General features: G+C 34.5%; 5 protein-coding genes and 1 long non-coding RNA gene across 9 annotated transcripts; 4 read left to right on the top strand and 2 right to left on the bottom strand.

Annotated features, from left to right (window-relative positions):
- Positions 1-643: 643 nt before the first annotated feature.
- On the top strand, positions 644-2,726 carry LOC116336623 (oxysterol-binding protein-related protein 11). 4 transcript variants are annotated; one of them, XM_031760574.1, is made up of 5 exons: positions 644-727; positions 956-1,115; positions 1,338-1,621; positions 1,735-1,835; positions 1,925-2,726. In XM_031760574.1, exons 2-5 carry the CDS (start codon positions 1,025-1,027, stop codon positions 2,100-2,102), a joined length of 654 nt encoding a protein of 217 aa, XP_031616434.1. In that variant the 5' UTR covers positions 644-727; positions 956-1,024; the 3' UTR covers positions 2,103-2,726. The 4 variants fall into 4 exon arrangements, with proteins under 4 accessions (XP_031616434.1, XP_031616436.1, XP_031616435.1 ...); XM_031760576.1 differs by having other exon boundaries at positions 709-727; positions 992-1,115; XM_031760575.1 differs by lacking the exon at positions 644-727 and adding an exon at positions 732-803.
- Positions 2,727-3,646: 920 nt separating this feature from the next.
- On the bottom strand, positions 3,647-5,052 carry LOC116352569 (programmed cell death protein 2). The gene is made up of 4 exons (XM_031785272.1): positions 4,681-5,052; positions 4,530-4,611; positions 3,889-4,449; positions 3,647-3,815 (listed from the first exon to the last, which is right to left on the bottom strand). The coding sequence occupies exons 1-4, from the start codon at positions 4,956-4,958 to the stop codon at positions 3,669-3,671; spliced, it is 1,068 nt and encodes a 355-aa protein (XP_031641132.1). The 5' UTR covers positions 4,959-5,052; the 3' UTR covers positions 3,647-3,668.
- An 89-nt stretch (positions 5,053-5,141) lies between these two features.
- Positions 5,142-8,530, top strand: LOC116352568 (N-alpha-acetyltransferase 35, NatC auxiliary subunit). Its single transcript, XM_031785271.1, has 11 exons — positions 5,142-5,274; positions 5,354-5,538; positions 5,624-5,775; positions 5,842-6,065; positions 6,131-6,281; positions 6,577-6,772; positions 6,869-7,050; positions 7,131-7,325; positions 7,409-7,915; positions 7,996-8,250; positions 8,317-8,530. The coding sequence occupies exons 1-11, from the start codon at positions 5,249-5,251 to the stop codon at positions 8,455-8,457; spliced, it is 2,214 nt and encodes a 737-aa protein (XP_031641131.1). The 5' UTR covers positions 5,142-5,248; the 3' UTR covers positions 8,458-8,530.
- A 3,182-nt stretch (positions 8,531-11,712) lies between these two features.
- LOC116336566 lies at positions 11,713-12,395 on the top strand. Its single transcript, XR_004200712.1, has 2 exons — positions 11,713-11,975; positions 12,224-12,395. It is a non-coding gene; the product is annotated as an uncharacterized LOC116336566 (long non-coding RNA).
- A 649-nt stretch (positions 12,396-13,044) lies between these two features.
- Positions 13,045-14,917, top strand: LOC116352473 (BTB/POZ domain-containing protein 6-B-like). Its single transcript, XM_031785103.1, has 2 exons — positions 13,045-13,170; positions 13,279-14,917. The coding sequence occupies exon 2, from the start codon at positions 13,314-13,316 to the stop codon at positions 14,706-14,708; it is 1,395 nt and encodes a 464-aa protein (XP_031640963.1). The 5' UTR covers positions 13,045-13,170; positions 13,279-13,313; the 3' UTR covers positions 14,709-14,917.
- A 5,152-nt stretch (positions 14,918-20,069) lies between these two features.
- Positions 20,070-27,290, bottom strand: LOC116336729 (DNA-directed RNA polymerase II subunit RPB1). The gene is made up of 13 exons (XM_031760794.1): positions 27,179-27,290; positions 26,809-27,105; positions 25,311-26,653; positions 24,337-25,237; positions 21,985-24,235; positions 21,626-21,886; positions 21,344-21,525; positions 21,157-21,263; positions 20,985-21,091; positions 20,774-20,908; positions 20,597-20,690; positions 20,450-20,514; positions 20,070-20,365 (listed from the first exon to the last, which is right to left on the bottom strand). Exons 2-13 carry the CDS (start codon positions 26,884-26,886, stop codon positions 20,268-20,270), a joined length of 5,622 nt encoding a protein of 1,873 aa, XP_031616654.1. The 5' UTR covers positions 26,887-27,105; positions 27,179-27,290; the 3' UTR covers positions 20,070-20,267.
- Between the last annotated feature and the right edge of the window lie 661 nt (positions 27,291-27,951).

Here is a 27,951-nt window from a genome sequence, read left to right as displayed (position 1 = left end):
ATTCATTTGAGGCAAATATAAACGCTGTCTCCATGATTATCTACACCAATTAGTATTTTTAACGCGTCAGAAATCCACGGAAATTTAGAATGAGATAAAAACAAATGACATTGTGTTTCACCCGACATAATTTTTTTTATTATATTCAGAGCAAAAGCGATACGTACATTGTGTATCGTACATCTTACATAGTGCCCACAGATAAAAATGATAAGAAAGTGAATAAAAGAACAAATTTACTGCCTCATGCCAAACAAATTCAAATGAACGGAAACATTAAATGCACAAACACCTCGAAGAAGAATATAAACCTATTTATTTAAATACGCCATGTTAAGCGTTTATCACATTCTTATCGCAAGACATTTTTTTTAAAATTAACTTATCTATAATCCATAATCCCGCGCACCAAGAAATCATGGAAATGTTTTTTTAATGATAAAATGAAATTGCCCCATACTTTCTATGCAATGAACAATATATTTTTCTGTAGAATTATCTTGATAAACTTACATTGAATTCATTGTTGCAACAAACATGATGATGATTTTATACGATTTTGTTATGTAATCACGCACGTACGAAGTAAAAAAAAAATATATATTTAATTTAATTGTCCGAAATTGTGATTTTTTTTCTTTCAGTCTTGGGTATTTTGAATTATTGCGCCAATTGTGTGACTACATCAGCGCTCAACAGAATAAATGTGTCATCTGTCATAATCAAGGTGAGACGTTTGAAGAGAACTATTTTGTCATATATACATGCATATTTATTGTTGCTGCTGCATTAGTTTGAAACAAGTTAATTTTTTTTCCAATATTTACAATTTTTTTAGAAAATTATCAGACACATCAAATCTTTAAGTTCATTATTTCCATAGAAAATTCAGTTTAGCACTGTATTAAGTGTGGTTTTAGTGACTGTATGATGATTAATTTGTCATTTTCAATAGGAATTTGTTGATTTTGGTTTTTTGATTGTAAAAAAGGAATCCCACTAAACAATTTGGGTTCACGTATCTATGGATCAACCAGTTTCAGGTCGAAATATTGGCGGTACCAAACAAACACAAATCAGTGGTTTACTATGTAAATACACAAATGTAGTCAAAGGTTTGTTATATTTTTTATATTTAAAAAAAAATCTCTTCGAAATGAAATTTTATTCGAATCATTATTGCATATGTTGATAAGCCCGATAAAAAATGAGATCTTTTATGAATCATAAATTATGATGACTCACTTAGAAAAAAAACGAAGTGAGAGAGAGAGAGATTATAATCTCTATAGTTGATAATCAAAATGAGTGTAACATATTGTTGTTGTAATTGATAGGATGGCAATACAGATGGTTCACCGTAGATCCACAAACTGGAACACTAAGCTATTATATTTGTGAAAATAGTGGCGAAGATGCGACACCGCCAAATATCGTTGGCAATACACCGAGATGGCAAGAGCATTTGGCTGGTGCTGTTGTTTGTCCAAGTGACGAAGACTCTCGAACATTTACAATCGGTACAGCCAACGGTGATACACTAAAGTTACGAGCAAACAATGCAAGAGCACGTCAAGAATGGGTGGACGCACTGCGTAATATTGCCGAATGTCATACACAGGTAAAATTCAAAGAAATGTAGTAAAAATGCTGACACATTATTTGCGCAATAATTTTTTTTTATCTATTCAATGGATGAGATTGTATTTGAAAATTTCTTCGTTTGTTTTACAGTCGATCGGTTCACAATTTGAGCTGCTACCGCCAAGAGAAATCATTGCCGCATCAGATGCTTTTGGTGAAGCGCGACAACAGCTGCAAAACACAGAACTATGGTGAGTTGTCATCGTTTGATATTTCGATGTCAACCACTCGATTTTACCAATTTATCTCTTATGCTCATTTTTGTTCATTTTTATCACAGCAATGCAATGCTAACGAGGGCCATTGAAAATGTCGAACCACCACTTAATTCAACAGATCCTGATTTACTTTTATTGAAAGCCATTTCGGCATCAAGTACACATTGTTTATTTCAATGTATGAACTTACTACAACGACATCACGATGTAAGCGGCGAAAATCGCTTCGACTACGTTTAATGTTTCCTTATTTTCATGTATTAGGTTTAAATATACTTTAATAGCGCCCATATCAATCAATAAACATTTAGCCATTGTTTAAATTGTTAATACAAAACAAAAATTGAATGTCTAAATTCTATTTCTGAGATGTAATCTAGTGTTCATTCAATTTTATTTGAGATATAATGATTCTTCGATTTAAGAGAGAGAAAAAACTAAACAAAAAAAATGAGAACATATACGACAAAAGCAAAAGTTAAACTTTTAAGTGTGTGATAGTTTTCTCAAATATGTTGAGATCATTCAATTCCCGAAAGCAGTGATTATGGCATCTGATGTAAATCAATATCAATGCTTCAATTTATTTTCAATTATTATTATTATTTTTTGTATGTGTTTGAATGAAATCATCTCATATGTTCTTCCTACGAAATATTTTCAAGCCAATAAAATGTTGTACATGACGGTATGTGTTTTCAATATATCACCATCGAATATTCATCAGCATTCATAAACGAATATCTCTTCTTATACTCGCTTTTTTACATCTCAGCGATAGAAAAGTTATGGTTTTTTTTAAGTTTACGCTTTTTTTAGAAAAAATATCCAGAAACAAGAATAAATCACAATTTATACTGTAAATGGAGTTTTTATCCTCCCGTAGCATTGTAAACACATTCTAAACAATCATTGCAGCTGCACAGAAGACATATTCGACGATAACATTTCAGTTGATCAAAGTAGACAAACGATAAATAACGTAAAAGATACCATGAACACGACTCTAAAAACCATATAAATTATACAGGGCTTTAAATTATATGGATGAATTAATTGATAAAACAATCATTTCATCGAAATCATGATAACTCACCCTTCATTCAAGGTGTTTTCATTTTATTTTTCAGCCTTTTTTTATGTGAACTGAAAGAATCAAAATGAATAATTTAATTAAAATGATATGCATTTTATGAATACATATTCAGACTATCTGCTTCATAAATAAAAGAAGACCATTGATTGAATGATTTAAAATAACTTTTGAACTTTTCACAATGTGGCACCTTTTCAAATAAATAAATGTGAAAGAATGAAATGTTGGTACTGAGGAATAAAGAAAATGAAATTATCGCTTCAAATTCTTTAAATTACGCCGGACCATTTTTGATCGTCTCTGAGATTTTTTCCATTGTCATGCTACATTTTGAACTTTTCATGCAAAATTTATACCACGTAAGCAAGGTATCAGTCAACAACTTGAAACCTAGTTTTTCGAATCAATATTTTTCTTTTTGGAAAATTCATCAAGGTAAATGCAGTAAATCGTCAGAATTTGTATGGGAATCTGAAAACAACTTGATTGGTACGTTGTAATGTCTACGTGAACCCCTGGGGGTCAATATATTTTTCCATGTGAAAAGTTCAAATTAAGGGAACGAAAAACATCTCACATATGATTAAAAATCGAAATCCAAAACAAAAGAAGAAATGGAAAATGATTTTTAGTATCAAAATAAACCAAGTTTTTAATATGAAAAAAAAAGGTATTCAAACAAAGTTGGTTCATTTGTGTAAATAAAATGTTTATTTATCTTCACAAATATCCTGTTTGTAACAATATTCATCGACATAATTTCCATTTGTGTTGCAACTTTGTTTGCATGTGTAAATAGCCAAAATCCCCCAATCAACGTTTAATTCCTTAAACGAATTCAACAGCTGTGGCATAATCTGTAATATTTAAATGACAGTATTTATTAATAATCGTATTTGTTTTTTTTTTTTATTCTTGCAGACGACTTACTTGAAATTCATATATTCTTGGCGCATTACACAGTTCACATGCAGGTATATCACTGATTTTCGGCTTATTCTTGCTTGTAATCCACAATGGACTGCCTGCTCGATCAAAGCGAATCACTTGATCTGGATCGGAAGCAATGCGTTTTTTAAACTTATCGAAATCTTTATCGTCATCAATTTGATTTGTGTACTTTTCAAATTCTTCATCGGGAACGTTGGCCAGCTCATCGTCCTTTGTTTGTTCTTTATGTTTTTTCATGAATTCATCATAATCTTTCATGCGACGGATTTCTTGATCTTGTTCACTTTCCGCATCATCTGAATCGGTAATTTCTTCTGGTTCAGTGACCAGATCAAATTCTTCCAATAAATATTTGTGCTTTTCATTATTGCTATACGATTGCTTTGCATTTTTCTCACACACCGTCTTATGTTCGCCCAAGGTCCAGTCAATTTTTTGATGCTCTTTGCTACAATAATTAGTTGATTTACATGCGCCACAGCTCAATGGACCACGACAACCACAAACTTGACATAATTTCACCGAAGTAATCACTTCATCCTGTCAAATGTTTGCCAACAAAAAGTCAGAAAAGGTTTGATTTTAGTTTAAAAAAAAAAACAAAAAACAAGACAACATACCGTTGGAACGTCTTCGTTTGGAGGTGTCGGTTCGTAATATTTATTTACTTTAGGCAATTGGCATCGGAACACTTTGATGGTTCTAAGTAAAATAAAATGGAGAATAAAATTCAAAAGAACTCAACTATTTATATTGAAATTTCAAACGTACTTTGATGTATTCGGTTTCCAGCAAAGTGCATCGGTGCAAATAAATACATATAGCGTTCGATGAAAGCAAATATCATATTCGTCGAGTGGAGCATATACTTGGCATAAAAATGTAAGTTGTTTTTCGCATTCGGAACATTTCAGTCTATCGTTAGATGGTATTGATTCAACATCTAACCACGCTGGTCGACCGCCAACTTTGCTTGGAAAAAATGTATTCACCAATAGCCATGGTTCACATTTATCCAAAAAACCTAAATCCACTTGATTTTCACACATTTTAGCTGATGCTGTGAATAATTCGAAATCAACATTCGATTAATTTATAATACTGTCATCATTACACGTGCTCTTGTATTAATAATATTAACAACATCAGATCCAATCGTATGACATATGTGTGATGCGCCATCTGCATGTGGGTCAATTGAAATAGCCTACTGAACTGACAATCGTGTAATAATAATTTTAAGGTTTAATATTTATATGCCAATTCTGAATGCATTGGAAAATTAGAACTCATTTTGTATTGTTTAAGCAATAGATAACTGAAGAAAAATTCACAAAATATGAAGTCATCTACAGAATCAGATAGGTAAGTAAATTCACTGATTTATCTAATGAATCATTTACTATTTAAGGATTGATTGTTTTTAATTGAACTTTCTTCGTAGTTCAACTGTAGCTGAGCTAAATCAAGGTTTAGCTGCCATTTCAATTGATGATTCTGAGCGAGATGCCAGTAAAAATGCATCGAAACCAAGTGATGAATCGAAAAAAGAAACGGAACCACTGTTGCCGTTAAAAGTGTGCTACGAATGGAAAGATATAACACAAGAATTTTTTGAATCAGTCAAAGGTATTTTAGATTCATTTCAATGATAGAAAAATCATTTGAAACACTATTTGTTAATTCAAACGATTGTTTTTTTTTATTTGAATAGAGCTTCAATTGGGCGAATTGGTGCATCATCAGAAATTATTTGGCCTTTTCGAAGCAATGTCAGCCATTGAAATGATGGATCCAAAAATGGATGCGGGAATGTGTTGCAATAAAAATCCAGGCGGTCCACTTACCTTTGAAACTGCCGTCGAAGTAAGAGAAATTCATTCAAATGCGATATGACATGAATTTTAACTTGATTTTTTATCATTTTTATAGACAAAAAAAATGAAACTGGTTTCATTTGAACCAAGCGAATTGATTGGCATAATGGACGGCATCTATGCATGTTTGATTTCATGGTTGGACGGTCATTCATTGGCTCAAACAATGTTCACCTGCTTATATTTACATCAGCCACATTGCATTGAAGATAAAACGTTGCGAGCATTTTGTTGTGCCATGCATAAATTAACACAAATCATACGAAAATTTGTGCTACAGTAAGTATAAATTTATGAGAACCAGATGGTGTGCGCACGTTAATTGTTCGTATGTTTCCATTTAGCGCAAAAGTGTACGAAGAAGAAGATTTTGATCCTCGGGACTATGGTTATGTATTGACGCCAGACATTGTAAATACCAAAGCATGTTTTATGCTAAAAGAAGCTGAAGATGAACTAACCAAACAATTAAAAGCCACCCCTGACGGAAACGAGGTAGGAATCGATAAAATAATATACGACATAGCTTGGTAGATTTCCGGCCAAAAACTGATGTTTCATTTTGAACACCAGTTCTTTCTGTTATATAATGTATATCAATGATTATATAAGTGAAACCGATTTGGCCTATATTAAAATAAATGTCATTGCAAATTCAGGTGAGATCACCGTGTAGCATAGATGCATTCTCGTATAAATTTGCAAACATTCAATATTCAGATAGATGAAGGGGCTATTCTCAGACCTGATCCAATGTTGAAGAGTTGAGATGTATCATTTTTATTTTCAGGGACTGCAAGGAATAATTGGCCGATTAAAATTTCTGAGACTGTTTTTGCAAGCATTGTCAGCGTTAGCACCCAGCAAAAGTGTATCGCCAAATGAACAAGAGATGAATGAAATCGTTCGACTGCTAAATGGTGCGGCTGATCTCATTCCACTAATCAAACGAACAATTAGCCTAGGCACTCAACCAGACCCCGACGGTAAGGCCTGGCAGTTATTCAATTGTTGACATAAATGTTTTGCTTGTAAATCTAAGCTGAATATTGACTATGCATAAAATGTATATGTTTAAACAGATGACGCACCAAATCCAATGGGCTTTTCGCCAACAGTCAATCAACGTGTTTTGCCACCGACATTCCCTCGTTACACTAAAATTAAAGCGAGAGATTTTAGCATTGCATTTCTTGAAGAATTGGTGCATCGCACAAAGCAGGCCTGTAAAATAGTGCACTGTGTCAACTACCATAGTGCATTGGTAAGCCAAATATCCGTATTTGTTTTTTTTTTTGAGGTAGAAAAAAAAAATGCTGAATGTGCGATGCCTTTTTCGTTTAGAATTTCTTCATTGAATTCAGCAAAAAGTCAGGACCGTGCCTCTTATCCCGTAGCATTTTGCAATGCTTATATTTTCCACAACCAAATTCAGTGTTTGGTGTGACGCCGGTGACGGAAATGCTTCGCGATTCGGTAAAGTTATTTTGTGCTCCAACCGTCTTAGTACTTCGGAATAATTTCACATCGAGTGCTCAGGTAGAGAATTACTGCATATCTAATGTGTTCGTTGAACAAATGTTAATTTTAACGTAATTTGGTCTTTTCCATAAAATTTACAGGTGAAATTTTGCATTGAAACCTTCTTCAAATACTGCATGAACATGTACTCGTTTGTGATGTTTATCCAAATTTGCGGCTACAATCGTGCTCGGCAACGCGACAAATTGGCACGGCTATTAGATGATTTTGCAAGTCTACAAGACGAGGCGGAACGTGTTGATACATATTTGTGTGACTTAAATCCAGATGAAGCTGATCGTCGGCCATACTTCAGCACATGGGTGTTATATCATTGCCTTCGTGCAATGGCAATGTACTTGTTGTCCGGACTAGAGTTGGAACTCTATAGCGTGCATGAATATATGTATATTTATTGGTACTTATCGGATTATCTCTATAATTGGATTATAACAACACTAACTAGAGCTGAATGTTTAGCTGATCAAATGCAAAAACCATCGACTAAATCAAAAAAACCAAAAGCCAAAAAGAAATCTATGAAACTATACGGTCGTGAAGTTATGTTTAGCCAGGCATTGAAAAACATGTTCTCCGGTTATTATAATGCAAGTTTTTTTTGAACGAAAAATTACGTAACATTTTTGTTTTAATTTTTTGTTTTTCAAATCTTCGTTTTGCTCAATAGGCATTGGCTGGTTTCACCAAAGACGATCGTATTCCACAGCCACTTTCAATATTTGACAATGAACGTGTTCGATTTGATCATCGTTTTGCTCCATTTTTTGGGCTCACAACACCACCACCGGTCTCGTACAATCAATTCAAAGAATATCGAAGCTATACGCTGAATCGGTCGTCAATGAATTTGTATTTGGATGCCAGTAACTATTTCCATAGGGCCAGAACTATTTTGGAAGTAATTCCAAATGCTGACGCTGAGGTTTGTTTTTATGCAAAACAAAATATCAATTCATTACGCTGATGAAATGATTATCTTATTTTTTAGATTATCGACATAATCAAAATAGCGAAGATCAACTATGTTGTAATGAACCTGCTAGCGAATGGACACAAAAAAGACTCAAAATGTCCACCGGAATTTGATTTTTCGATACATAAATACTTTCCAACAATTAAACAAAACTAGAACCGCAAATACAAAAATGAAGTGAATTGGTTTTTCTGATCTGAAAATGAATAAAAACACAAAAAGAATTGCATTTATTGTCTTTTCATTTTACGCTGCCATTTATTGAAAATCAATCGCCAAAATGGAATTTAATGCCATGCTCACAATCTTTTCTTTTAATCAAAGGATATTTATTTTTTGAATCGTTTTAAAAGGAAGAGGAAATTACTTTCTCAAAAACAATTTTCGAGCAAATTTTTGAACATGTTCGTTGGTTCGAATGCAATCGAACAACCAAACTGTTTGCTTTGAGAGGTGTTGGAATGTTTGATTGGAGTTTGCCGAAAGACCCAAATAGTGATTTTGAGCCGTTCGTACGTGTTCATTTGCCACCTTTACTTTAAACTTCTTATACAGCTGTTCAATTTGCGTTTCTTTAGGTTCATCTCCATGCTTTTTAACTAATCGTTGAACTTCTTTGATTATGTGATCCAAAAACTTGGTTCTACCTTCGGACAGTGCTTTACTTGGTAATAAACCAGCATTGGTCACGTCGATAAAATCAAATTCGTCCGATTTGCTTGAACGTTGAAATGGTTTGAATTCTTGAGCCATTAGATCACCATTGTGTATGGGTTTTCTGTGATTTGCAAATAGATACACACAATCACAAATTAACATAAACAACCAAATATTATTGTTAAACAATACCCATATTTTATGAAGTTCGTAAACAGTTTTTGCATCACACGCATCCCTTCAAAAGCTACTGCGCTCTTCTCATCAGTGTCCTTATCATCTATCACTTTTGCTGCATGTTTATACCAAGTGCACCTGTAAACATTTGTTGATATATAACGTTTGATTGATTTACAATATAGCCATTACACAAACTTACCGAAATACAAATGGCTTTTCGTCTCCGTGGCCGGCACCCGGATACTCTGAATGTTCGTTTATTTTGGTTTGAAGCGAAAATCGATGATAAAAAGTGTCTTTATTCGAAATAGCAACATGTTGTTCCATCCATTTTTCGTTGTAATATAGATAGTAGAGATCGGAGTCTAGGACAAGGCGTTGCCTGAGTAGTTCTTCATAGGGTGTAGATGCATTGACATTGAAGTAAAAATTGTGGAGCTCTTTCATTATCTTTTCAAGATATGCGGGCTAAATGTAAACATAGAACATAGATGAAGAATGTCACAAAAGCACATTGAAAACTCTACAAGTACATGTCCTTACTTTCTTCTCAATTATTGATTTATATCCAAATATTGGTAAGTCAATATTGAAATCCTTTATGTATTCACGAACAACTTTTGGGTCTGAATAGCCTGTTCCCGTAATCAGGTATCTTGAAAAAAGAAAAACAATAAAACGGTTTTGGAAATATATTTAATATGAAAATAATTCAATGAAATAATTAATACATACATATTGTGTAATCGTGTAGTATGCAGGTTTATCGATACTATCCAACTTTCCTAGTGAAGTCATTGGATCGTCAACAATAAATGGACGTATTGCATTTGGATCTGCAAAGTTTGGGATGAATAAAATTTAATGTAGAACTTACTGGTTAATAATGCATTCTATTCAATAGACATATTGATTACTTTCAATTACAGGATTCCATAGCGAATGCGTTCTCGAGAATGTTTCATGAAAAAAAATTAACATTTCCATGACATCTACTGTTTTGAGAAAATCGATTAATTCTGTATCACTTGGATGGCCTTTAAAATGTCTATTGTACAAATGCTCAATGAAACAACGATGGTCCCCTTTCTGATAGTTGTGACATTTGTTGGGTGTTCCACTTATACTGAGTATTTGCTGGAAGTACTTTGATGATTCATTATTAACTAAATGCAAACCAACACAATTTGCTCCTGAATTTAAAAAGAATAGGATTAAGTAAACAATTTCATTTTTTCGTCGCTTCCATATTATTAGTTAGGATCACATTAGAAATTCAAAATAAAAGCATTTATTGCTATTAGTGTTAAACCTGTACTAAGACCAAATAGAGTAATCTTTTGTTTGTCTCCGCCAAATGCTTCAATATTCTTATAGGTCCATTTCAAGGCCAATTGTTGATCTTTTAAACCCATGTTTCCCGAATATTCTGGTGTTCCCAAAGACATAAAACCGAATATTCCAAGTCGAAAGTTTACAGTTACGACGATAACTTCATGCTCGATAAAAAAATCTGGTCCTTGAGAAGTATTATCACCACATCCATAAGCAAAATAACCACCGTGTATATAAAATATTACCGGCAATTTTTTTGTATCTTTAAGGGCTGTGAAAAAATAAATTTTGAGCATTTGAAAACGGTTCTATTGAGTAAACACCGAACAACGAACATGTTCAAAGGTTTGCTCGAAAATTGTTTTTAAGAAAGTAATTTCCTTATCCAAGGGATTTTTTAAAATTGAAAACAGAGATACGTTTTCGGGTGGCTGAATAATAGTAATTAGTCTCGTTTCGAAAGTTTTGTTTACCAATCCTTTCCATAAATTATCTTTTACCAAAACTAATAGCATTTGTCAAATGAAATGTAAATATCTATTTACTATAAATGTTTTGTTTGTCAAAGACACAATAAATCTTCGTTATGAGCAGTGCTGCACTGCTCTACAAATGATGGAATTCAATTCCAAGCAATATAAGAAACATTGATGAAAAAGATCATTTTATTAAAGAAATTAAAAAATATTTATTATTAATTCAGAATAATTCCTAATTTTAAGTCAAAATGTCAATATTTATTTGGGCTTTATATCTCTAACATGTTGTATATGACGAAAATTGTACCAATAAATAAATAAATTGCATAAAAATCGCACATTTCTTATCGCTTATGCTCCAAATTTCAAAACATTTATTCAATACAAAATGCTTGTAAATCGAAATTCAAATGCAAGGGAAGCCAATTACCATGTTTCGTCTACTTAGAGAATAAACGCATTCTGTCGATGGCTCTTATCGTATTTCTCAATTCACTACCACATTAAAACAAGTCTACTGCTGGTCTCATTTGTGTGTTGTTGTTTTTGGTCATTACTTTTTCTTAGCATTCGAATAAATATACCAATTTTGCATAGTGTGCACAATGCGCATTCATTTGGAGTAGTCGTTAAATTGTTTACTTGATAAGAGTAAAAGAAACGCCAATATTGCTTATTCTCCGTAAAGAAATTATCGCTCATCGTTTATTAAATAATGTTTTAACTATTGATGTATATGTATGTATACGTAGAGGCAGAACTCAACATACACCATTTGGTCGAAACACACTGCGACTTCTGTTTAACCGAACAGTATTGTAAGATATTTTGTGGAAACAACATCAAAGCTATCAACCAGCTCAACGTTAATCGCTGAACGCAGCAAAGATAAAAATGGAAGACAACGTGCGTGCAACTTATATTTGCTGGAAATGCGACAATGAATATGTCCAATTCAATATTCGAGAAGGCGAGGCAGCCAAATGTCCACAATGCAAAACAGTGAATTATCCCGGTTACGAGGTACTTATTTTTATTTTGTCATATTATAAAAGAATATGTTTAAATGAAAAATACATCAAAATTTGATACGAATACAGTTTGATCCATTTGTCGTTCGACGCTAATTTCCACATTTTTCAACAAACATTTTATTTTGAATTTTTCTTTTCGACATCCGAAACTTCTAATTAAAAACGAAAAAAATAAGCGATGATTTTGACTGATAAATTCATTGATTTTTTTGTTCTTGTGTTTTTTTCTCTATACAGAAAGTCTACGACTAAATGCACATGGTACATGGGACCAAATCGCAAATATGTAGCCGATTAAAATTCGATTCAGAATTAAAAATTTAATTAGTTTTTTCTTTCAAATTTGTTTGCTGTAAAAAAGGAATAGAAAAAAAGTTCACCTTGCAAATAAATTGATCGTAAAAAAGTATGAACAAGTGTGTTTTTTTTTCATTTTGAAGTATTTTTAAAATTGTCCTTTTTTTGTCTTTGTTGCGGTATTTTTATCATTTTCCTTTTTTGGAATCTATGGTAAGTTGTGATAACAGGGAAAAATGGAATTGTAATAGTTTTTGGTAAGTTTCTGAATAAAGTAGTACTAATTAGATTCAAGAAATTACGTGAATAACAATCTTTTCAATACCAACGTCTTGTGAAAATTATTGGCAACGGTATTGTTACATCCAACAACGTGAAACTTGATAAGTTAGTACTAAAACTATGATATAGGGTTTGAGAATTTCAATGCTTGAACATAAACCAAAATTCTTGTCCAATATGCCCCTTGTAATCGTTTATTTTTTTAAGCGTTGTGATTAGAAAACGATTTTTTCAACCGTTATAATTATGTTTCCGAATCAACAGATTTTCTGATTATTTAGACTCATATTGAATCCCATGTTGTCAACAATCAAAAATAATATGATTTGTCATATCATAATTTGTTCCTTTGAAAATGTGGCATATAAAGCAATGATTGCTGTTAAAAACTAAAAACTTTCTGTCACTTGTTGCATTTGACATTTGTAATAATCGGATCAGTTACATCAACCAATAGCAATGCATACACACAAAATTATAAGTCGTATGCGTTGACAGAAAACAATAAAACCGGCAACATATTAGTCGGAGACACAATCGAACTTGTTCAGCAAAATTTACAGCAATTCACTGTTAATTTCACCATATTTTTACATTTGATATTGGTTGGTATATTTTCGGGACATAAAACATATTTTAGCTTTGAACTAATTTTTAAATGTGCATTACATTTTATAGTTTTAAATTTTATATTTTATACAATTGGTTTACAGTTTACAACGAAATCAAAGCACAAATATAGACGAAAATGGCTACTTCGACCGAAGAAAATAAGATCAAAAATATCGTCTTTTACAAGTGTCAACTGCGGGACAAAGCCTGTACAAATTTGTATCTCGACACTCAAACATCAGATGTAAATTTTGTGATCTGTGAGACGATTGAAAAAGATATTTTCAAAACTAAAGCTGACGAATTGAAAGCAAAACCGGCTACAACTGATAAAAAAGTCATCGAAGAAATTCCAGCGCATAAAATAATTATGGCGGCAGCGAGCGAAGTATTCGAAAAAATGTTCTACGGTAAAATGAAAGAGAAGGGTAACGTCGAAATTGTTGATTCGTCTCCAGAAGCATTCAAACTGTTTTTACAATGTTTTTACTTCATCGAGGTCCAATTTACAAAAGAATACATTCCTGAGGTTATGTATCTCGCCGATAAGTATGTGACTACAGAATGCATGAATTCATGTGTCAGCTTTTTGAAAGATACATTGACATCGGAAGACATTTGCTGGGGCTATCGATTGGCAGTTTTGTACAAACAATCTGAACTGAAGCTGTTTTGTGAGCATCATATTGCGTTGAATTCCGTTCAGGTATTTGGCTCAGACGATTTTCTTCATTGCGATCGTTCAGTGTTGACACACATATTGAAAAACGACTTGATGCCATGCGAAGAAACTATTTTATTTGATAGTTGTTTGGCTTGGGCGAAAACTGTATGCAAAGAAAAAGGATTGGATGCAGAAAAATCTCAGAATTTACGAGCTCAGTTGGGCGATTGTCTCCATTTGATTCGTCTCGGCACGTTTTCCATGGAAGAATTCACCAAGCGTACCTTGACTTACTACGATTTATTCACTGTCATCGAATGGGCCGATATAGTGCATTCACTTACTATCAAAGAATATGTCCCCAGACATTTTTCGCGAGAAAAGCGTTTTTGGTGGAACGCAAGCAAAATGTGGAAGTGTGCGCGTACAGCTACGAACTCAGCTGCGTACTACATTGAAAAAAGTTGCGAAATTATGCATGTTACCACAAATAAAAATATTTTACTCGGCGGATTCTATGGTGTAGCATTAGCTCATCGCAATGGCATTTCATTCCATAAAGATGCCAACATTACCATCACCGAAATTCCTGGCACGTCATTCGATCGAAAAACGGGAAAAATGGTCTTCTCTGGCACCATGAATTTTGTCAACGGAACAATACCATACGTCAAGCTGCCAATCGCCATTCATATCAAGAGATGTAACACCTACGAATTTCGATTGGATATGCCAAATTTCAACGACTGTTACGTCTCTTATGAATATAATAAAAAAGTCGCTGGTTCTAGTGATCTCTCCATTGAATTTACTTTTGATGAAGGTCGCGGTCGTCTGATTACGTGCTTGGAAATAAATTCAATTTAAGAAAATCCGGAAAATGGATCCCTTTTTCATTATCATTTAAGCAATTTATTACGGTTTGACACTAAATATTCGTCCATTTTTATTAATTTTACACTTTAAGATTTCTAAAACAAGAACATTTCTTGGAACCGAAAAAAATTCACATTAATCTGAAATTCTCCAAAAATTATTGGGACTAAAACTTAATAAAAGGAATTTTTTGATGATTATATTTTTTATTTCTATCATACAATAATGCAAAAAATTTGTGTTTCAATCATTTATTTAGGCTACATAAATTTAATGAATATATTTCAAAAATTTCATCAAATCTTCGTATATTTTTCGTTTTATTGGTCGTGACACTGTATACGCATTATTCTGCTTTGTTTTGTGGATTTATTTTTAAAATGTTGTGTTCAATAAAATTTTTGCTTCTATTCCAAATTTTGTTTAAACGTTCGAGCGTCATACAAAATGATATCAGTTCTTTTGTATGCAGAATATTTGAACAACAGAGCGTCACTCTGTTTTAACCTCGCAAAGAGGTTTTTTATTCTGATTTATTAAAAATACATTAAAAGTCAAGTCGTTTTTGCGGAAAGCGAAAAATTATGTTTTTTGTTGAAAAAAAAAAAAAAAAAAATTCATCAGGATTTCGTCCGGGTTTGGTGAAAAATCGCTCGGAAAATCCGGACCGGATCAACATTTAAAAGAATCTGGTAGGCTTAGTATACGTGTACTTTGAATATGGAATTTTTCATAGAAAAATGAGTGAAAGTCATATGTATAATTCATCATATAAAAATCAGTAAATCATAAGACAATTCTCTGAAATATTTTCTTCGATTTTTAAAGTTCATTCTTATGAACAACAAGAATTTTTAGGAAAGAATCGATATATTCAATTTTTACTTCGTCCTAATGACACTCTTATGTATTAACCTCGTCCTTTGTGTTAGTCGAAAGGGAGTAGAATTCAGTCGTACGCAAAACTACAGAAAAGAGAATTTTTAAAACTTCGTAATTCAAACGCACAAAAATACAACAAATAAATTCTTACCACTGTTACAGTAGTCATAAACCGTGATTGAAGCTGGTTGTTGGTTCTCAACCTTATGCTCTCGGAATCAAATGAAATCGGATCGGATGAAAGATAATCGAAATAGAAAACGGCCAGCGTATTGGAGCTCTTTGTAACGACACGTTTTAGAGTCGGCAGATTTGACTTAAGATCATTCATTTTTCCCAAGTCGACAACGAAACCGCTTGGTAATTCTGCCTCCAAGACAACCACATTTTAAGTTTTGTCCGAATTCTGTCCCATTGTCTGTTGGTAGCTTGTCTTTATTGCGATTCTGATGTGATCATCATTCACAAGTCTCACATTTGATTTGAGCATGAAGGCTGCGTATTTATTACTTTCAAGCATAACATCATTATTAATGTTGTAACGATATCCTATATCCATCAAAATGAATCCATTGCCACTTGCATTTACGCGTACTGACCGAACATCGGAGCTCAACTGTTCCGTTAAAGTAGAAAGAAAGACATTTAAAATGTTGAATGGAAATAAATGTTAATGCGCATCATATACCTTTTGAAATTGAGTTATTGAGGCATTTTCTTTGTTAATATCGAAGTTGACTTGGCTATCATTGGATGTGTCAATTGTGATTTTCGAATTGACTTCATTGGTAGAAATTCTTAAAGAGAATTTGTTTAATGCTTCAATGCCAAAAATGAAATCGTCCAGATACTTAAATTGGTCGATATGACATTTAGTCAATAACCATTTAACAATCGGCAAACATTCCGCATCTGTATCGGTTAACATTAATGTTAAAAGAGCATATCCAGTAATTTCAACGCTAAGATTTTTCGAGTCATGATCATCCCGGGTTTGTAATGCTTTTGAACTTTCCCACCATTTATGGACTCGACTCCTGTTATTGGAATATTAATGAAAATTCGATCGATATCAAGTAATTGAATTTTCAAAATTTACCATTCGACTTGGCCGACTTCTTAAATCGAGATATAATATCGAATTTGTATTCATGCCCAGCCAATTCCAAAGCGTGTCATGCACTCCGGTTCAACGGCATTTGTAAGAGTAATTAGGCTTGCTCCCTGATAAAATGAAAAACATTAATTTAGATTAATTAAAATTTGACAAAAGATTGATGATTAAGTAAAATGCAGGTCATTTGTATCAATAAAATGGTTGAAAATGCATAAAAAATTGATTTTTTTTTTAAACTTACTGCAAACGCTTCATATTGATTATCATAGTTCAAATTATTTTCATCCAAATAATCCAAATAGTCGTAAAAGTCCATTCTTCGTTCACGGACTCTCTTCTTAACTTGTGAACTTACTGAATAAAATTCCTCCAGAATTTCATAGATTGTCAAACTATTACGTGAATGTACTGTTTTTTTATCGATTGCATACTTGCAATTGGATTACTATCCAATATAAGAATTGGGATTACTTTTCACATTGATATCGACAATTTGACCCGGTTTGACGACATTTGGTTCAACATCCAATCCAATGTAATTCGAAAAATATTCATTCATTTTAATTTCCACGGAGGCTGTTACAAGCTCATTTCCGTTAATGTGGTAAACAACAACTGTTGATCCAGGTGAATAGTCTGAGTTCGGTAGAAAAGTGAATTTATATGAATACCCATTGGCTGTGGTTTTTGCGAGAACAGGAACAATGGTTTTTGCTTCAAGTATTTTACTAAAGCAAACAATAAGATAGGTATACGATTGAAGCTGTTGACGAGAGATAACTTCGATCTCGACCTCTTTATTGATGTCGCATCTGAACATTTCGATAGATAGAAGAAAAAAAGTCAAATGAGATTCTCGAAAAAAATGTATACATTGTCACTCACTTTTCTGTTAGAATTCTTGCCTGAAGACTACCAGATGTAACGCCTTTAGTGGAGAATTTGCCGAAACGCTTTTCTTGATCACCATACTTCACCTGTAATGCAAGTTTAAGTTCATCTTTTCCATCATCCAAAGTTATGTGGGCATCACCATTTTCATTCAGTTCATAATCAGTTTCATCTTTCTTTGGGCTCTTATTGTTGTCATAAAATCGTTCTGTAACAACAGTTATCTTACTCGGATCAAGATTGGTGATTGGTATACCATCCACTTTTCGCACTTTAATCTATATATTCGAATTGAAATTATCAAGTAAATTTTTTTAAAGCAAATTGAAAGTGAATTCAGTACATACATTCATGTCGCAGGGTGTTACACTTGTTACTCCATCTTCTTCCAGATCACTGCTGATTTCATATGAATCTTTATCAATTCTAAGCACTTTTTGAGTTGATTGTACTAGACCAGTTAGAATTTCAGTGATATCAACTTTCATTTTTAAATCCATATAATAACAGCGTTGATTTATTTTCAAATCTTTTTCAATATCAAATTCAACCGCTTGTTTGCCGTAAATATTAAACGATTTCTTCGACAAAATTTTATCTTCTCGGTTATCATTTTCTAAATTTTCACTGCCATTGCTTTCCGATTCTTCGCGATGGCAACAAATGTAGTTGAATTCGGTGATTGTGACAGTAGCCAAACCTTTTAACGGTTTACCATGTGTGTATTGGGCACGAATTACAGCTCGAATTTTTCCATCTTTAAATGCAAAAACACTCGGAGACTCGATAATTGGCTCAAACCTTGGATGTACATATTCGGCAACTTTAACTGTGGCGCGTTTTACCTAAAGAAAATATGTTTTACTTTTCCGCACACCTAGTGTAGGGAAGGTATTGTATTAGGCCAAAAAATTAAAGTCATCCCAAAACATGTTTTCTATGCATATTTAATGTAGAAAACACGATTGGAGATGATTTTGGGGCATATTAATGTGCGTCGCTGTGTGTGATGTGTCCTGTGTCCTGTGTCCTGTGGCGTGTTTCCAAAATTTGTTAACTCGATAAATCTTTTTCCAAAAACTCAATTCAAATTCTGACTTTGCAGGATGATTTGGGACCAATAGTACCTTACTCTATAGTTCAGTAATTTTTGGTGTAGGGCGGCGCCACCGTGTGTACATAGAAATTTACATTTAAACTAACGCCATCTAACGTGTTTGATAATTTTTTTCCCCAAAAAAGTGGCACTATAACCCGTATTTGTTTGGGACTACTAGGAGACGTGCTGATTAGTTTTTGAGCAATATCTGTTGACCGGTGTAATTTTTTTGGGTCCAAATGGACACAATCCATACATTTTACTTTTTTGATCATTTTTCAACCATTTTGGTGACACGATGGTTTCGTGCTCAGACATGAAATTCAAAATCTGACTTTACGGGATGATTGGGCGTTACGAGGAATAGATCTGGTCAAATTTTCAACGACATTGATTGATCGATCTAAAGCTTAGACTGTGAAGAGGCACTTATGAGAAAAATGCCTTAAAATGATATTCTTTCAATTTGAACGCTGAAAGACTGTGTAGTGGGGGAAAAACTTTTGGTAAAACTTTTCCGTTGTTAGTTTCAATTTGTTTTTTATTTTTTGAATTGTTGCTTTCATTTTGTTTTAGTTTTTGATGGAAATTTGATAGAAAAGCAATTTAAAAGTTTTATTTTTCGTTATTAACAACATATGTAATGTACTGTCAAATGCATATGTATAAACAATATTTTTATCATCTGTTGTTTATTATTCGTTTTCAATAGATGGCACTCAAAAACTACCGAATATTTTGAATAGCACAATAAAAAAATATTTTTGTGTAAATTGAGCGAAGCCTTTTGACTACTTTTTTGAATTTCTAGAAAAAATTTAACTGAAATTAATTGAATTTATTCCAAAAGAGCGCTCTACACCGGGATTAGACCTATACGGTTTCACAAAATCGTATTAGAACAATTCACGGCACCTCATCGTTGCTTGAGTGAATATCGGGACGTTTGTACGGACTTACTTTGACTGTGTATGGCTATGAGAAAACACATACTCAACTGCCCATATTCGCCTAAGCAGCGATTATTATGACTCGATCCCTCAAACATATTTTTTAGAAAGTTAAAAATTCTGAGGGGTTTTCATTAGAGTGACTTGATGTTGGTAAAATTATTTTATGACACTGACTTCCCATAAATGTTCGATCACCAGTAGTTCTGTAGCGTATGGGTTTTAAACGAGATGGTGGGTTTGACCATGATTTAAATAAATACAACTCAGTCAGCTCTTGTTTCGATACAAATGGTTGATCGATCACACTTTGTCCCATTAACGTGACAATAATATGAGCTTTCCACTCATTTTGCGATATTTCAGAACCATATTTGTTAAAATAATGTATAAAAATAAAACCAAGCTGTAAATTTTGTAATAGCAATTGTGTTTCACTAAATGAATCTTCGTTTTAATAAACATATCAGCAAATCAAAGTGGTCTTTGTTCACATTATTTTTTTTTATCCTATTGTCTAGAAACGATTTGTTTTCTCAATCTTTTCAAAGAAACATTGACAAATTAACTTATAAAATGGATGCCAAATAGTTTGCTTTTTGTTCATTTATCTACGGACTACTTGGACTATAGGTATTTGTTGGGCTAGTCGGTGTATATGGTGTATTTTGAGACATCGCCGATGGACTATAGCCAGTACTGCTAGAACCTGAAATATGAAAAAAAAAAAAAAAAAACACAAAAGATGGTAATTTATGTTTGAAAAGAGAATTGAGTCAATTAAAAAATTTACCTGGAGTATTTGTAGCTGGAGAGAAATAGTTCGGACTAGTGGGAGAATAATTCGGTGAAGTCGGACTGAAAACAAACGAGAAATGAATGATTGGTTGAGAACATATTGTGAGTGATATTAAATAAAAATCAACTATGAGTCACTTACCTATAATTTGGACTGGATGGAGAATACCGTGGCGACGATGGGCTATAGTTCGAAGGACTAGCCGGCGAGTAAGTTGGTGAGGCTGGACTATAACCTGTAAATGAAATAAGACCAATTAAAAATCCAAACTCTTTTTAAAAAAACCTGGAAAATAGTGCTAGTAAAATGTGTAAGTACCTGGAGATGATGGAAGATAATTTGGCGATGCGGGTACATATGATGGTGTTGCCGGAGTGTAATTCGGACTTGTTGGTGAATAGGACAATGTATTTTGTGACATTGCCGACGGACTGTAACCTGTGCTGCCAGACCCTGTAACATTATTATGAAACAAAAATTCACGTTTATTTCTAGAACTAAAAGGTTACTAGGTTATTTAGTGCTATACCTGGAGTGTTTGTTGCGGGTGAAAAGTAATTCGGCGATGTTGGCGAATAGTTCGGTGACGTTGGACTATAGCTCGGACTCGATGGTGAGTAACTTGGCGACGAGGGACTGTAAAATCATTGCAATTTCATTAGAGAATTGAACAAAGAATTTTGATCATTTTTTTTATTTACCTATATGATGGAGATGATGGACTGTATGATGGACTCGTCGGAGAATAGCGTGGCGAGGTTGGACTATAGCTCGGCGATGTGGGGCTATACGATGGTGATGTCGGCGTCTAAATGAAATTAAATCAAAACGTTAGTACATCTAAGAGGTAGTTAGTTTGAAATGGATTATAAGCAGGTGACAACTTACATATTGTTGTGGCGATAATGGTGAATATTGGCTTTGTTGATGGAATGATGGGCTCATCGAAGGATGTGAGCTAATCGAATACGAATTCATGGAAGCCGGTGAATATGTTGGGCTCACTGGTGAATAATGGTGCGGTGAAGCCGGATTTGGGCTTGTTAGCGAGTAACTTGGACTTGCAGAACCTTTAAATTGTTTCAAAAACAAAAGAAAATATAACATGAATATTGTGTTATTGCTTATGTTAACAATAACAGTTAAACGGCAATAGATTTGAATTCATACCTCCATATGCAGGCGATGTTGGTGAATAGTTCGGACTGTTTGGTGAATAATTTGATATCGAAGCGGGAGATTGGTAATTTGGACTCGTTGGTGAGTAAGCTGGAGATGCACTTGGTGAATTGTATCCATACGGTGACATAGCTGGATTACTTGGTGATCCTGGTGATCCAATATGTGCCGGAGACCATCCTGGCGATAAACCAGATGCATCTGATTGGCCAGATGGTGAAAAACTTGGTCCGCCTGGTGTCATACCGCTTGCTAAAAGTGACAAACAAGAATTAATATAAATAAACCATGAAAATAATAAATTATAACCCATACTAATTAGTTACTAGTAATTTAAATTTCAAACTTACTTGGTCCCATTGGCGATGCTTCTGGATGTGAAGGTGTTTGTGTAAGCCATGGTGTTCTTCCTGGGCTTAGTGTGGATGGTGTGGCTGCGCCAAAGAACATGCCAGTCGCTCCAAACGGTCCTGGACCCATTGTACTTTGAATTTCAATACCAAATTTACATTTTTCGGCGTCCAATAGTAAATCGAAACAACCGGTTCCCATTTTTGGCAATTGTCCCATGATAATATTTTCGGATACGCCTCTCATTGGATCGTTTTCGGCGTGTGAGGCAGCATCCATGAGGACGTCAACTGTTTCTTCGAATGAGCATCTCATAAGTGCACCAGTGTCTTGTCGATTGATACCATGACGTGTGATGGCCATCAAATGACCTTTGGCTGTCATAACATCACAAAGCAAAGCCAAATGCCGATAGTTGACGTACAAACCGTAAAATTGTAAAACCGCATTCATTTCTTTTTCAACTGATTTTCGCACAGCCTCGATTCCAAGCACTTGGAAAATTTCACAAATATCGTTACTGTATGTACGAACTGGATCCACATCACGTTCGCTCAATACTTTCATCATTGAAGTACCGTCCGTTTCCAATAACCATTCACCAATGGCTTTGAACTCACCCGTTTCGGTGATTGAAATTCGTTTCTTACTGTCCGTTTGCGGTAAATGCATGTACACTTTGCTGATCGCTTCGATACCTTGCAATGTCATATCTGACAACATATTCGCTTCAATGCAACGCAAGAACATGTCGTCTTCCATTTTATCGACGGTGTCCTCTTCATTATCTTGGAATTTACTATCTTCACTGTTCATTATACGAATTCGAAGCACCAATTTGTCAGCATTGTCATCGTTAAAAATACAATTCAAATCTTCGCCAAAGCCGGCATTAATCTTTTCGGCAATTTGTTCCATGGTCAATTTTTTATCGGTCATACGTTTGCGATCCAATTCAATACGCAAAAGCCATGGTGAAATTCTGGTTGGATCAAAATCAGGCATTTCATAGTAAACATTGACAAACTCTTGATCCTCAGCAATAACGGTTCGTTGTGGATCCGGATCATAGTAAATGGCTGTGTTGGCCGTAACCTTACGCAATGTTGTATGTTCAAGGCGACACAATACATTCTTTGCTTTTTCAGCATCACGTGCTGCTCCACCAGTTAAGAATACGGTCAACGATGGAGCTTTTGGTTTCTTTGAAATATTAATAATTTCCTTCAATCGAGGCACACCAAGTGTTACGTTCTTCGATGATACACCAGCAAAATGGAAAGTATTCAATGTCATCTGAGTGGCTGGTTCACCAAGTGATTGTGCGGCCAATGCACCGACCATTTCACCGGGATTACATTGAGCTTGTTGGAAACGTGATTCGATTTCACCAACCAACCATTCAAATGCCTCGTTTGTCAATCGATGATCTTCGGCTACATATTTCGTGCACAATGTTGATCGCACCAAACATTGGAACAATAATGTTGCATTCTCATTGGCTTGTTTTGATATACGATCATTTCCAGCTACAATCACACATTTTTGTAGCAATTCTTTGACACCGTTAATGACTTTAATCGGACTTAAATCGGTTGGTACACGCTTATTGATATGGAAAATTTTCTGTACATTCCAAATCATTCTTTGTAAATTACATGGCAATACGACCTTTGATTCACCACTCGGGAAGATTTGACGTAAGGCCTCACGATCCCGACATAATTGTTCCCATTCACCTTCAAGCTCTTGAATTACAAAACCTGATTCGGTCAATTCTTTAACAACATCTTCATTGAAAATACGACGTAAGTATCGTTCGTTGGACATATCAAATTTAAAACGTTTTTCAAATGTTTTGTGTGACAATTTAATGGTCGGTAGACTTTGGAACTCAACAGTTTCACCACAAAGACCGTCTTCACCGTAACGCAACTGAATCAATTGACCGACCGAATTTCTAACAGTACCATCATAGTTTACCATTACCGACTCCATAGCTTTGATCAAACGACGTTGAATATAACCAGTTTCGGCTGTTTTGACAGCTGTATCGATAAGACCTTCACGACCGCCCATAGCGTGGAAATAAAATTCAGATGGTGTCAAACCGGCCAGATATGAATTCTCGACGAATCCTCTTGAATCGGGACCGTAATCGTCTTTGATGAAATGTGGTAATGTACGCTTACGAAAACCAAACGGAATACGTTTACCCTCAACGTTTTGTTGTCCTACACAAGCAATAACCTATCGAATGATTGCAATGATAAAATTAGATAAGATTATTCATTGGGATTTTAACGAGAAAAAAAAACTAAATAAATGACCACATTTGAATTTAAACTCACTTGAGAAATATTAATGTTTGATCCTTTTGAACCAGACACGACCATAGCTTTGAGATTGTTGTATTCAGTCAATGACTTCTTAGCTGAGCCACCAGTTTTATCACGAGCATCGTTCAAAATACGATTTACTTGATTTTCGAAAGTCTGACGAAGTGTATTACCCGGGGTGGGTTCCAATTCCATATTGTGCGCTTTCTGAATAACCCCGATGACATCCTCTTTGGCCTTGCGAATAGACTGTTGGATTTCATGATATGTCTGAGGATCGGCAATTGTATCACCAATACCCATACTATGACCTTCCAACAGCAACCAATTGTTAATTACAGTCTGAATGTTACCATAGAAACGGCCAGCAATTTCGTGGCCCAATTCAAGGAAAACGATATGTAGCAATGAACCGGCCGATGTACCAAGTGTTTTCTTACACAATATTCCCATTATCAATTCACTGTGTTCGACCATTACTTTTGTATCACCTGGCGAGATCCATTTGTATGGGCCATCATCTTCTTCGTCTGGATGTGTCGAATGTGTTCGAATCAAATTTACATTGCCCGGAATAATGAGAGTGAACAATTGTTTTCCCGTCCACAATGGCTTTGGTTTTAAAATACATGGTTGCGGCATTTTACCGTCCCAAGTGGGTAAAAACATCAACAAATTCATCATTTGCTCTTTCTCAATGAAAACATCTCGTTTGGTCATTTTACGAACAGCCGTTAACGTATCTTGCACAATACCCATGACTGGTTTATTCGCTTGCGGTGTTATAATTTGTCGAGGTGTAATATGGATATTTTCTACTTCGGCACGTGTCTCCATCGATTGTGGTACATGCAAGTTCATTTCGTCACCATCAAAATCAGCATTGTAGGGTGACGTACAACTGAGATTCATTCTAAAATAAAAACATTGGACACGAGAAATTAGCAAACTGAGACTTTCACCAAAAGTGGTATTAATTGTCTTACCGAAACGTTGACCAAGGCAATACTTTCACTCTGTGACCCATCATACTCATTTTGTGCAGAGTTGGTTGTCGATTGAAAATAACTAAATCATCGTCACGTAAATGTCGTTCCACTTTGTAGCCCCATTGTAAATGTAAATCACTTGGTTTCGGATGAAATCTTAAATCGATACGTTCGCCATTGTCACGAACAATATATTTAGCGCCGGGATATTGTGAATGGCCACGTTTAACAAGTTCTTGCATTCGATCGATATTGAATGGTGTAACGAGTTCGGGAAATGTAAGATTTTGTGCGACTGATCGTGGAACACCGACTTGATCAATGCGCAAATTTGGATCTGGTGTGATGACAGTACGTGCTGAAAAATCGACACGTTTTCCCATCAAATTACCACGAATACGACCTTCTTTTCCTTTTAGACGTGCCTTTACTGCTTTTAATGGTTTGCCCGATTTTTGTGTTGCACGCGGCATACCAGGCATGTCATTATCTGTAAATGTTGCCACATGAAATTGTAACATTTTAATATTTTCCGCGATAACATGCGCTGCAGCACCCATCGCTTCGTTCTTTTTCAATTCATTGTTGGCTTTAATAATATCGGCCAGTTTGTGCGTTAAATCATCTTGATTTTTGGCTGAACCGAACATTACAACGGCCGGTCGCACAGACAACGGTGGCACCGGCATCACTGTGATTATCATCCAATCAGGACGTGCATATTTTGGATCCATACCAAGTATGTAACACTCTTCATCTGTGATATGCTTGAAAATTTCCCATACACGTTCAGCGGTCACCACCATTTTTTTCTCTTGTGAATTTTCGTTCACATGTTTCCATTCAGCTGTCAATTCCAATCCGCTACGTTTTATCGACGGCTGATAATGACCACAACCACCATGACCTTGTTTCTTTGATGGATCCGCTTGTGATGCATCCTTTGCCAAATCCATATCTTCACCGCCCTCACAAATCTTTTTACCTTTGCACAAATCATATACATATGTCAAACGTTTACGCGGTTGGCCTTTTGTTTTCATAACAATTTCTTTAATTTTTGGATTTGTCGAACTAACTAACATCTTTGAGCAATAGAAGCAAACGCAACGTAAAATTTTCATTGTTTTTGTCAAGAAACCAACATGATAGACCGGCTTACACAGTTCAATATGACCAAAATGTCCGGGACATTCTGTCATATTACCGGCGCATGTTTGACATCTTGATGTTCGTTCAATTACACCTTGACGCGGATCCATCAAACCGCCAAGCTTTGGTCGACCACCTTCCATAGTTTCTGGATACTGAATTCCGCCTTCGGTAACTGACATTCGACGCTAAAAGCAAAATTCCAAACAATTCATTTTTACAATTTATAATTCGTGTTATGCGGCGAAAAGATCAATATGAAAATATCGCGAATATGATCTATTGTGCAAACAAAAAGATCTATTGTCCAATATTATGAAATATTCGACATCGGTATACTTACGATTTCATCGGGTGACAATATGCCGAATTGCACACGCTTTACCGTGCGCAATGGTGCTTTTGAGTCGCTCATAGCCATTTTTGCAGAATAATTTGCGATTTATTATTTAAAAACACACAAAAATCTACTTGGATGGTCTTTGCCGCCACTAAAATGGCGGAATAACACAGTTATTTTTATTTGTCAATCACTAAGTAAATTTTCTTCTGTTGAATGAATGACAGAAACACTGAATAGTAGTGTGTATATGCACGTTTGTACGGCACTTGAACCACTACTGAATGGTTTTTGTTCCACCTGCAATTTTTCGAAAAATTTAACCAATTAGATGCAAATAATTTAGTTGAACATCATTTAGCACATCGAATACCTTCGAATGAGTCCAATTATTATTTTAAATAGCGGCAAAATTGAGGCAAAAATCACAAAATATAGAGAGAAAAATCTAAAGCGTCACTGTTTCGACACATTGTAAGAATCGAATAGCCGTCGGTTTCTAAATGTCAAGTTGGCATCACTTGCGCTGAATGAAAGTTGAAACCATGAAACTTCAAATGTGCGATAGACAGCGCCATCTCTTAGAACATTTTGAATTGTTTGCAATTTCGTATTCTGTTAACGCAAATGCTATTTGAACATTTATTTTTTTGAAAATTACCTGAATTAATGGAAAATGTTGTAAATGAAAAAAATCAAAAAAAAAAAAAAAATCGAAAATCCTACATTTAATCGTTGTGTGAAACAAACACATTCAAAATTAAAAAAAAAAATGTTTGAATGCAAATTTCCCTTATTAATTTATATATCCCTTTAGAAAAAAAGAGAGGCAATATTTTCCACTTATTTAAACATATTTCATAATCAGATTTCGTTTTATATAAATTACAATGTGATTTGTTCTTGAATAAAGTGGTTTTAATTTGCTCATCGAGACAACTGAGTCGGCAAATTGTGAAAATTAGATGACGAATTAAAAAAAAAACATATATCGGGTGTGAATTCAGTATGTGTGCAAGTATATGTGAGTGAGAGTGTGTCCTGTTGATGTGAGATTCTCTTTGTGAAAAATTTCGCGTTCTCAATTCTCCACTCTCAAACAAGAGCTACTGCAAGAGAGGGAACGATAGAGCGTGAGCATAATTT

The sequence above is a fragment of the Contarinia nasturtii genome, unplaced genomic scaffold (assembly GCF_009176525.2).
Source record: "Contarinia nasturtii isolate CC-2019 unplaced genomic scaffold, AAFC_CNas_1.1 Cnas_scaffold_187, whole genome shotgun sequence".
Taxonomy (NCBI): Eukaryota; Metazoa; Arthropoda; class Insecta; order Diptera; family Cecidomyiidae; genus Contarinia; species Contarinia nasturtii.
Note: the sequence above shows the minus strand (reverse complement) of the source record. Positions and strands in the feature narration are given on the sequence as shown.

Bases quoted from the DNA above. Each gene is read 5' to 3' on its own strand.
- LOC116336623 (XM_031760574.1), top strand. From the start codon at position 1,025: ATGGATCAACCAGTTTCAGGTCGAAATATTGGCGGTACCAAACAAACA. The intron at 1,622-1,734 runs GTAAAATTCAAA...TTTGTTTTACAG, and splicing joins TTGCCGAATGTCATACACAG to TCGATCGGTTCACAATTTGA. The intron at 1,836-1,924 runs GTGAGTTGTCAT...TTTTTATCACAG, and splicing joins CTGCAAAACACAGAACTATG to CAATGCAATGCTAACGAGGG.
- LOC116352569 (XM_031785272.1), bottom strand. From the start codon at position 4,958: ATGTGTGAAAATCAAGTGGATTTAGGTTTTTTGGATAAATGTGAACCA. The intron at 4,612-4,680 runs GTACGTTTGAAA...TATTTTACTTAG, and splicing joins TGGAAACCGAATACATCAAA to AACCATCAAAGTGTTCCGAT. The intron at 3,816-3,888 runs GTAAGTCGTCTG...TAAATATTACAG, and splicing joins CAAGAATATATGAATTTCAA to ATTATGCCACAGCTGTTGAA.
- LOC116352568 (XM_031785271.1), top strand. From the start codon at position 5,249: ATGAAGTCATCTACAGAATCAGATAG. The intron at 5,275-5,353 runs GTAAGTAAATTC...CTTTCTTCGTAG, and splicing joins TCATCTACAGAATCAGATAG to TTCAACTGTAGCTGAGCTAA. The intron at 5,776-5,841 runs GTAAGAGAAATT...TCATTTTTATAG, and splicing joins CCTTTGAAACTGCCGTCGAA to ACAAAAAAAATGAAACTGGT.
- LOC116352473 (XM_031785103.1), top strand. From the start codon at position 13,314: ATGGCTACTTCGACCGAAGAAAATAAGATCAAAAATATCGTCTTTTAC.
- LOC116336729 (XM_031760794.1), bottom strand. From the start codon at position 26,886: ATGGCTATGAGCGACTCAAAAGCACCATTGCGCACGGTAAAGCGTGTG. The intron at 21,526-21,625 runs GTATGAATTCAA...AACAATTTAAAG, and splicing joins AACATCGCCTGCATATGGAG to GTTCTGCAAGTCCAAGTTAC. The intron at 21,092-21,156 runs GTAAATAAAAAA...ATGATTTTACAG, and splicing joins CCATCATCTCCATCATATAG to TCCCTCGTCGCCAAGTTACT.